This window comes from Vigna radiata, chromosome 1 (genome assembly GCF_000741045.1).
Source record: "Vigna radiata var. radiata cultivar VC1973A chromosome 1, Vradiata_ver6, whole genome shotgun sequence".
Classification (NCBI taxonomy): domain Eukaryota; kingdom Viridiplantae; phylum Streptophyta; class Magnoliopsida; order Fabales; family Fabaceae; genus Vigna; species Vigna radiata.
Genome location: NC_028351.1, coordinates 25,315,344 through 25,326,147, shown reverse-complemented (window position 1 = coordinate 25,326,147; position 10,804 = coordinate 25,315,344). Strand labels below are relative to the sequence as shown.

General features: G+C 41.4%; 2 protein-coding genes across 2 annotated transcripts; both read right to left on the bottom strand.

Annotated features, from left to right (window-relative positions):
* Window positions 1–4,311: 4,311 nt before the first annotated feature.
* Window positions 4,312–5,427, bottom strand: LOC106760004. The gene has a single exon (XM_014643446.1). It carries the CDS (start codon window positions 5,425–5,427, stop codon window positions 4,312–4,314), a length of 1,116 nt encoding a protein of 371 aa, XP_014498932.1.
* Window positions 5,428–7,120: 1,693 nt separating this feature from the next.
* LOC106759998 lies at window positions 7,121–8,476 on the bottom strand. Its single transcript, XM_014643432.1, has 2 exons — window positions 8,385–8,476; window positions 7,121–8,291 (listed from the first exon to the last, which is right to left on the bottom strand). The coding sequence occupies exons 1-2, from the start codon at window positions 8,474–8,476 to the stop codon at window positions 7,121–7,123; spliced, it is 1,263 nt and encodes a 420-aa protein (XP_014498918.1).
* Between the last annotated feature and the right edge of the window lie 2,328 nt (window positions 8,477–10,804).

Here is a 10,804-nt window from a genome sequence, read left to right as displayed (position 1 = left end):
CATACCCCGATCTTCCCTGCATATTTCCCGATCCACCGGACCTTTCTGACCTTTCTCCCGCTCTATTATACAAGTCAACCATTTATCCCCTATGTTTGTGTCTTTCCCTATCGGTATAAGCTCAATCCCGACCTTCCTCTTCATAACCCCGATCTACTTAAATCCTCTCTATACTACATAAGCCCCCCAAGCCCTTAACGATGATAAGAGTGTAAGGGTTTCTTAATAAATAAGACCCCTGGTTGAAGAGATATAACGGATGAACAGTTTTAAATCTTGAAAAGACGTTTCGTCTTCGACCGTAGGATGAATAATGAGGAATGGCTAAGATTAAACCCTGACGTCATCACGATGGACGTGAACAGGCGCCAAATCTGGAACGTCAGATTAAAAGGAAATGGACGGTAGAGATGAGGATGTGAAACCGTTTATTGCGGCTATAAATAGGGGGGAGGGACCACTATCACTTTCACTCTGCATAGTTCCCTCAGTCTTGAATACTGAACGAGTTATTGAGAGTGCCGATCATCACTCGAAACAAGGTAATGTCTTCCTCTTCTTCATCAACTGAGGAATCTGGTGATGACCGTCCGGGGGGTACTGATCGTAGGGTCACCTCGTCATTAAAGTCATCGTCTAGTAATTCCAGTGATTCTAGTAACTCGTCCGGTCACTTTTATGTGGAATTCAATATTGACGATTCTCGTACCTGGACATCTATTGTAGCGCCACCCAGGGTAGAAGGGTACGAATGGGCTCCTCATGAGGTACAAACCTATCTTACGTATTATATTCGTAGAGCTACCATAAGGCATCTATTGCAAAAGGTATATATCCTGTCTGACTTTAGGGAGGTTGATGATTATACACTAGTAGTGCGTCGTTCGAATGAAAGAGCATGTCACGGTCGGGAAGTGTACTGTTTAGATTTTTTCTATGTATATATAACACTGTTCAAAGATCTAGGCGTAAGACTTCCCTTTACTGAATTCCAAATGGGAGTATTAAAATACTTGAATATATGCCCCGCCCAACTTCACCCCAACGGGTGGGCTTGCATGCAAGCCTTCCAGGTGTTATGCACCGGTCTGCAACTTGACCCCACCCCTAAGTCTTTTTTGCATTTCTTCCGCGTCTTTCCTAACTCCAGTAGGTCTTGGATTTCCCTCCTTCCGGCCAAAGATAAACAGCTATTCACTTCTTTTAACTCTTCATACAAAGATTTTAAGGCCAATTATTGTAAAATAGCCATTCGGGAACCAGGTCGGCCAAAATATTTTCTGAACAATGGTGAACCAAAATTTCTTTTATATTGGACCGAAGAGCCTACCCGGTTAGAATCATGGCCAACAACAGATATGATTGAGGATGAGTTGAAGATTGTTAATAAGATCGATCAGTTACCCCGCAAGACGTCATCCCGCATGTTGATAAAACTTCTTGGCACCGATGAGTTACAAACTACAGTGTTAGGTATGTCTTGCCTCCTACTGTTTACCGATCGTCTATCATTATTGACTTGCCTAAATTTACCCTCTATTTGCAGAACTATTTGAAGGAATGGATCAGCACGCTGCCTTTGCTCGATTGATGGCTCAGAAGAAGTTGAAGAAAATTGCTGAGAGTTCTTCATCTCCTGCTTCACCAGCAAAATCTACTCCTACAGTTAATCCAGCTTTGAAAATCACTGATTCGGTAGACGATGTGGTTGAGACTAAAGCTGCCAAGTCCCATACTACCAGGGGTAAACCGAAAAGAAAAACAGAGAAAACGCCTTCTCCACCCAAAAAACAAAAAGTGTGCGTGCCACTATTGACCGAGCCACTAGACCCGAACGTTCACATATCGGATCGGTTGCAATTCAACCTCACACCGAAGGAAAGGAAGCCATTCAAGGACATGACGCCCAGTGAATCCATCAACATGGCGTACGAGTTGATAGCTCGAGCGAGCATTTGTTTGAATTATTCCGCTGGAACAACCAAACCTTTGTTGGTGAATGAGCTGGAAATGGCCATGAGTGAGTTGGCAGATTTCAAGAAGAAGAACATTGCTTTAACGCTTCGTGTTGAAGAATTGACTAAAGCAACCGAGGATGATCGAGTGAAAGCGGCGGAGCAACTGAAGGAGTCTCAAGAAGAGGTGGTCAGTCTTAAAGCTTCCCTAGACACTCTGAACAACAACGTTCTGGAATTGACCAGCAAAATCAAAGACTTGACTAAAGAAAGGGATAACCTGATCGTTGAGCGAGATAATTTGGCTGCGGAAACGGCCTGGTTGGGAGATCAAGTATGCCTAGAAAGGGAACTAGGATTTGAGCAAGGAATTGCTCAATGTCACCATTTCTTCAAGACCCCTTTATCCGACCCAAGTTTTGACATCATGAAGGTGGTCGTTGATGGGAAATTGATTGATCTGGGCAGCCAAGTCGCGACAAATACTGAAAACACAGAAACAGTGGTAGACGATCAAGTGCTGACTGCTACCGATCTGGCCTCCAAGACTACCGGTCCTGCTAACAAAAGTTGAATGATGTTTAATAATAGTAGTTATATAAGAACGTTAGTGTCTTTTGAACAACTAGTATTATATTTGTTATGTTAAATGTTGTATGAACATTTTTAGTATTATCTTCGTAGCACGTTACTATTTGAGTAGTTAATGACTTCCTTATTCTGCATAAAAATATAATGACCGTCGTTATCCTACGAAAAACGTTAAGAGTATCGTTTCCGATCGGATAATTAATTGCATTCATTATGATAGGTATTTCTTAGATACAGAAATACAAATGAAGCATAACAGAATGAACCATTTGTCTGGAAAAGATAGTAAATTCTTTATCGTCGATAGGTATCACCCTGTTCACCGATAATAAGAGTATCACAAGGAAATGATTAACATGATTGAAAAGATAATAAGCTCTTACTTCCCTTACCCGCTAGGTATCACCTTATTCACCAATAATAATGACAACGTATATGAATGAGTAACTCAATCAAAAAGATAATGAGCTCCTTATTCCCCTTGCCCGATAGGCATCACCTTATGCACCAATAATGAAAACGTATAGGAATGAGCACCTCGATCAAAAAAGATCATGAGCTCCTTATTCCCCTTGCCCGATAGGTATCACCTTATTCACCGATAATAATGATAACATGTGACACTGAGAAAATTAAATAAAAGGATAGCACCGATCGGGTTACAAGAGTGACATGAATTTATTCATAAAGTATTGCAAATAGCAGGGACAGGTGAGTGCATACGACCACCTCGCCTTATTTTCCATAACCAATAGAGTTTTGAATTAACTAAAGTAAAATTTCAGATGAGACGCGTTCCAGGTGTTTGGTATGCTATCGCCGGTTAAGTATTCCAAACAATAAGCTTCATTGTTCAAGTCTTCTTTTTTCCTGAACGGTCCATCCCAGTTTGCTGCTAGCTTCCCTTCAGTAGGAACTTTCCTTGCGTCTGTTGTCTTACGCCAAACCAGATCTCCTTCTACGAACCGTCGGGGTTTGACCTTAGTATTATACCTTCGGGCTACCAATCTCTTGTATGCTTCATTTTTTATAGCTGCTACATGACGTCGTTCGTCTATTACATCCAAATTACTTCTGAGTTGTTCGTTATTGATCGTCATGTCCGACAGTTGTCGTCTAACGGTCGGTTCGCCAACCTCCACAGGTAGCATGGCGTCTGTTCCATAGGTCAGATTGAACGGCGACTCCCCCGTTGAACCATGCGGGGAACAACGATACCCCCACAAAACATGATCGATCTCATCTACCCATCCTCCTTTAGCTTCGCCCAAGCGTTTCTTCAATTCATTGACAATGATTTTATTTGCTGCTTCAGCCTGCCCATTCGTTTGGGGATGTTCCACCAAACTTGTGATATTTGTGATGCATAACTCCTTATAAAAGCTTTGTAATCGTTTGTCTATAAATTGCCTTCCATTGTCTGTTATTATCGTCTTCGGCAGGCCAAATCTGCATATGAGACGCCATATAAATCGTTTGACCTGTGCGGTCGAAATTCTGGCCAGTGGTTCGGCCTCGACCCATTTGGTGAAATAATCTACAGCAACCAGGAGGAACTTCTTTTGAGATCGACTGAGCGGGAATGGTCCTACTATATCCATACCCCACTAGGCGAACGGCCAAGGGGCGAATATGTTATGCAATTTTGACGCCGGGGCGTGAAAGACGTTGTCGTGCTTCTGGCATGATATGCATTTTTGTGAAAAGGATAAACAATCTTGTTCTAACGTAGGCCAAAAGAATCCAGCCCTCAGAACGCGTGCTTTCAGTGCCCGCCCCCTGTATGCCTGCCGCATATGCCATGATGTAGTTCACGCAAGACGTAACTTGCTTCTTCCATAGATAAACATTTCATGATGGGGGTAACATACCCCCTTCGGTATAAATCGTCCCCGATCAAACAATATCGGGAAATTTTCTTTGTTTCGTCTGCCTGTAGATTATGCCCCTCGTCCTGTCGTCGTATGAGTCGGATAATTTCATCTTTCCAACAAGTCTGCCTATCCACATCGGTATGAGAAGAAATAGCATAACTGCCTATAGTCGGTTCAGATAATACCTGTCGGATGACTGAACTTAAAACCCCTTTTTCTTTTCCATGGGCCAACTTGGATAACCGATCGGCATGTGTGTTCTGCTCTCGTGGCACATGAGTGATTGTGAATTCACTGAAGCATGTTTGTAATTGCTTCGCTCTATGAAAATATCGCAGTAAATAATCGTCTTTCACCTGGTAATTACCGTTCATGTGCCCCTCTACTACTTGCGAATCAGTGTAACATGCCAAACTGTCTGCGCCAACGTCCCGAGCGAGTTCCATTCCTGCGATTAATGCTTCGTATTTGGTCTGATTATTACTTGCCTTGAACTTAAAGATGATAGATTGCTCAACAACCATATCGTTCGGTCCTACCAATACGATTCCCGCTCCTCCTCCCGCTTTGCATGCTGATCCGTCCACATAAAGTTTCCAGGCATGCGTGAGTATTGTATATTGTAGTTCGACTGCAAATTCGGCTAAGTGTTGTTCCTTTACCAAGCCTCTAGGTTCATACTGTAATCCAAACTCGGATAATTCAACGGACCACCCTATCATCCTCCCAGCTAAATCTGGCTTGCGTAAGATTTTAGCTATTGGATAGTCCGTTCGGACTATCACTTGATATCCTTGGAAATAGGGCCGAAGACGCCGGGCGACATATAAAAGAGATAAGGCTACCTTCTCTAATTTTTGGTACCGGATCTCTGTGTCTTTCAGGCTTCTACTAACAAAGTAAACCAACTTGAACTGAGGTTCTTCTTGGATCAGAGCTGCGCTAATGGCGGCATCAGTCACTGCCAGGAAGATGTGCAACGCGTGACTAGGATCAGGTCTTCCCATGACGGGTGGGATGGTCAGGATTTCCTTAACTCCCTTGAAAGCTTCTTCGCACTCCCCATTCCATCCTTCGGGAGTGTTTTTTCACATGAGTTTTAAAATGGGTTTGATCTTCTCGGCTAACTTCGGGATGAATCGCGATAAAGATGTCAGCCGACCGACCAGGCACTGTATTTCTTTTAAATTGTTCGGGCTTCGCATTTCCAGAATGGCCTTACATTTATCGGGATTCGCTTTTATTCCCCTATCGGTCAGCATGAACCCCAAAAATCGACCTGTGTTGACTCCGAACGTGCATTTAGCAGGATTCAACCTCATCCCATATTTTCTGACTTGTCCCAGTACCTCCTCTAGATCTTTGATGTGATCTTCCAAAGAATGGCTACGTATAACCATATCATTAACATATACCTCCATACATCGTCCTATTTGATTCTCAAACACCTTATCCATAAGCCTCTGATAAGTAGCTCCAGCATTCTTCAGACCGAACGGCATTACATTATAGCAGTATGTACCTCGTTCGGTAATGAATGCAGTTTTTTCTCTGTCAGGAGAGTACATCGGTATTTGATTGTACCCTGAATAAGCGTCCAAAAACCTCAGTAATTTGTAACCAGATACCCCGTCAACCAGACCGTCAATGTTAGGGAGAGGATAAGTGTCCTTGGGGCAGGCTTTATTCAGATCGGTGAAATCTGTGCACATCCTCCATTTGCCATTTAGACTTTTTGACCAAAACTACATTGGCCAACCAGGTAGTATATTTTACTTCCCGGACGAATCCCGCATCTAGCAACTTTTGTACTTCTTCATCTACCGCTTGTCTCTTTTCAGGACCCAATCTCCTTTTCTTTTGTGCGACCAGTCAAGCATCGCGAAATACTGATAGTTTGTGTGAGATAATATCAGGGTGTATTCCCGGCATATCAGATGGTATCCATGCAAATAGGTCCTTATTCTTAAACAGAATTCTGCTCACCTCCTCCACTTGTTCTTCACTTAGACTCTTCCCGATCGTTGTGTGCCTGTCTGGTTCGTCTCCTAGACTGATCGGTTGAGTTTCACCCATGGGTTCCAACCGGTCGTCCATGTTTAATCTTGGGTCTAAATCGGCCACCGCTATTACCGATCGATCCTCCGGTTTCGTCAGGAGTCGTTGTCTTACTTTGAGTCCGGCTGCACAGCACTCCCTTGCCATTTTCTGATTGGCACGGACGGTACACACCTTTCCCCGATCATCCGGATATTTCAATACCAAATGTGGTGTTGACACAATCGCCCCAAATTCATTCAAGCAGGGTCGTCCCAGAAGTGCGTTGTATGACGTATCCGCCTCTACCAGTAAGAAACGGACCTGCAGCTCCTTTGCATCTTTTTCTAACCCCAAACTGACTTTAAGTTCCACATACCCCCTGGTATCCACCCGTTCTCCTGCGAAGCCTACAATTTGCTCATGAAAAGGTTGAATGGCCCCTTCTGGTATATCCATCTGTTCGAATGTTTTCCAATATAGGATATTTGTTGAGCTCCCTTGATCAATCAGCACTTTTCCCACTTGATACCGAGCGATCATTGCCACTATCACCATTGGATCGTCCTGATCGGGATCAAGGGCATGAAAGTCTTCGTCCGAAAAGGAAATTATAGGCATAGATTTCCGTTCGGCTCCTATTTGGTTTACATGATGTAAACTTCATATATGCCTCTTTCGGGCCGATATCGATGGGCCTCCGCCTGGGAACCCACCAGAAATGGTGTTTATAATGCCCCTTGTGACTCTTTCCCTACTCCGGCTTCTGCTCCTACTTCGATCGTGTCTACTCTTGGTTTTTTTATGACTAGTGGTGATCGGTACTGACGCCTGATGGNGTTGCACNAACTTTTGTAAATGTCCGGCCTGGATCAAGCTTTCTAACTTATCTTTTAAGGTATTGCAATCTTCTGTAGTGTGTCCTCTGTTTTGGTGATACTTGCAATACTTGTTTTGATTGGCTCCTAAAGGCGTAGGAGCACGGACCACTTTTAACAAATCGGCTCTCAAAGCTTCTTCCATTACTCTGGCGCGAGGAGCATTGAGAGGTGTGTGATGCACGTTCTGCAACATCCTGGGAGGATCTGTCCTTCTGTGCCCGACCGGTCGTTCCTCCTTTCTTTGCGTCCCTCTACTCAGTCCCTCTCTTCTCATCTGCTCTCTTGGTTCATTATCATGGCCTTTATAGTGAGTTTTTCCTTCTTCAATTCGGATAAAGCTTGCTAATTTATGCTGCAAATCGGCCATGCTTTGCGGTTCTTCTGCGTATAAGTAGTCCACAAAAGGTCTAGGCCTTAAGGCGGTAGTCAAGGCACTGACTATCAATCTTTGATCAACATTTCTCACCTGTCGGGCCATCCGATTAAATCTCTCCGTGAACCCTTTGAGCGTCTCCTCTCTTCCTTGCCTGATTCTCATCAGGGCTGTGTACGTCATTCCAGGTGCTTTACTTGATATGTATTGTTGGCTGAATAGCCTTCTGATAGTGGCAAAAGAATCTATCGTTCGGGGTGCCAGCGAGTGAAACCAATCTAGAGCCTCTCCTTTCAATGATAAAGAAAAGACTCTACACCATACCATTTCATCCGAAGAATATACCGCCATAGCGTCGATGAAGGATCGGAGGTGCTTAATAGGATCTGTAGAACCCCCATATCTTTTCATTGCAGGCAACACCTTATTTTCTGGCATGCCCGTTCTCATTACACATGCTGTGAATGGATGCAGGCCTTCTGCTTGACCAGGTGTCCCAATCTCCCGATCGGCGATGGTTGGAACCCGTTCGCCGGATACATTTCGATGACCGTCATTATGGCCATTGAAATTGGCTCCACTGTTTTCACCCCCAACACCGTTTCTCCGGCTTACATTTAGGCCATTCTCCCCACCCCTTGGCCTATTCAGTCTGTTTTGATTTCCCTCCTACTCTTCTCTATCTCTTGCGTCTATCCTCCTACCACCTTCTCTTTCACGCTCGCCTTGCTCATCCACTCTCCGGGCATTATCGTTTCTCCTCATCCCTTCTTCCCCGGTGGCCCGATGACCACTCTCCTCGCTTTAGATGTTCACTGTTTCTAGCTGAACAGAGTGAGCAGGTACTCTGTTCTGAACTCGTTCAGCCCGTATTGCAGCGATTTCAGCTCTCATTTCTTGCATTTGACGTTGCATTTCTTGAAGTAGCTGTAGCGAAAGGTCTCCTGCCATTGTGATCGTATAAAGGCTTGTAACTATCTCGCCCCACGGTGGGCGCCAAAATGTTTCGGATGGAAACGAGATAACAGTTGATCACTGTGGCTCTTCTTCTCACTTCGGATTCTTCTTCGTAGTAATCTTAAAACCGAACGGTGAGTACCTACAAGTTAGCACTCCAACGCTCAAGTTAGCAGAATTACCACGATAATAATATTCAGAAAGTCAATCTAACCTTTTACCTGAGCTATGCTTGTTCTATTTATAGAGAAATATACCCACCATAATCGGAGCCACGTTGTGCCAAGTCATGTGCTCCGTAAATCCCTCCAACAACTTAGCTTATTAGTCGTAACTGTAACCGCAACCACTTCCCACTTCCTAGACTCTTAGTCCGCTATTTGCTCCGCTGAATCCGCAAACTATCTCCACTAACTTAGCAATCACTATAGTTCCTTTTCGAGGCAACCCATACCCCGATCTTCCCTGCATATTTCCCGATCCACCGGACCTTTCTGACCTTTCTCCCGCTCTATTATACAAGTCAACCATTTATCCCCTATGTCTGTGTCTTTCCCTATCGGTATAAGCTCAATCCCGACCTTCCTCTTCGTAACCCCGATCTACTTAAATCCTCTCTATACTACATATATAATAATAATTAAATTAACAAAACATTCTTAATTAACTCAATTCATTCATCAACGTGAATTACAAAATTGTTACTTACCAAAAACATAAATATGATCAAGCTTAGTAATTTTAAGTTCACCCATGATCAACAAACGCGTTTCAAACCACCATAACTTTAATATTGTTTCAACGGATTTAGAAATGAAATAAGAAGTAAAGACAAGTTTAAGTGAAGAGCTATGCGCAAAAGGATGTTTTGGCCATTAAGCATATTGTTAGCCTATTTGCCATCTTATGACAGAATTGGTGGAAAAATTATGAGAAGCGGTAATGAATAGATTACCTGCTGCCACGTGGTAACACCGGCACTGCATTGAAAATAGTTTATTACCTATTGTTTTACAGTTTTGTTTCATTTGGTATTCAATTAAATTTAGGGTTAAATATGTTTTTGTCTCTTAACTTTAAGTGAAAATTGGAATTAGTCTCTCCTCAAAACTTTAGCCTAATTTAGTCTCTCAATTATAGAAATGTATTATTTTAGTTCTTTTAATTAAATTTTGTTAAGTTTATTTGATGTTTCACGTTTTATAATAGCATTTGGGTTGTTTACACTATTTGGCACATTTTTGTTTCAATCTTAACTCAGAAACGCATTTGAAACATCAAATAAAGTTAATAAATTTTTGTTAAAATAACTAAATTCATACATTTCTAAAGTTGGGGACTAAATTAAGCAAAATTTTTGAAAAGAGACTAATTCCAATTTTCACTGAAAATTAAGGGATAAAAACATATTTAACCCTTAAATTTATTTTAAAAAGGTTTGACGATACACTATAAGATATCAACTCCTGCATACTTGAGAAAATCCCATTAAATATTTGTATTTTAATACATTATTTCATATATTATATCAAAAGTTTAAATTAATCATAAATCCTAATCCAATATCTTCACTTCTACTAACATATTCTTAATGAAGAATTCTTTTTTCTCCAAAAATGTTTAACATATTTTTCTGAGCTCAAATTAAAAGTTTTCTTTGTGTAAAAAGTTACTTTTGCATTACAAAATCTGAAATAAAAAGTTCTAAATTACATAATCCAAGAGCAAAACGTGACTTCTCTAGACTATATAATCTGCAATGAAAAATGTTTTTGAATTGCACAATTCAAAAATAAAAATCTTTTAAAAGTAAAATAAAGAAGAAAAAATATTCTAAATTGTACTGTATACAAATTAAAAAATAAATTAGCGCAATTTAGAAATATATTTTACGGATTAAGTAGAGATTTTTCATATTGATGAGGATGTAAAAGGAAAATATGGGAGTTAAAAAGAAATAGGATCTAATCCGAACACATTAGAAAGTCCGCCCAATTCAGCTCAAATGTACATTTTATAAGCCGTTTCACTATTTTTAAAACCTTTTCAAAACTTTTATTTCAATATAAAGAATTTTTATGACTCTCATTTTTATTAATATTTTATTTGATTATTTAATATATTTTTTTTTAAATA

Bases quoted from the DNA above. Each gene is read 5' to 3' on its own strand.
- LOC106760004 (XM_014643446.1), bottom strand. From the start codon at position 5,427: ATGGGAAGACCTGATCCTAGTCACGCGTTGCACATCTTCCTGGCAGTG.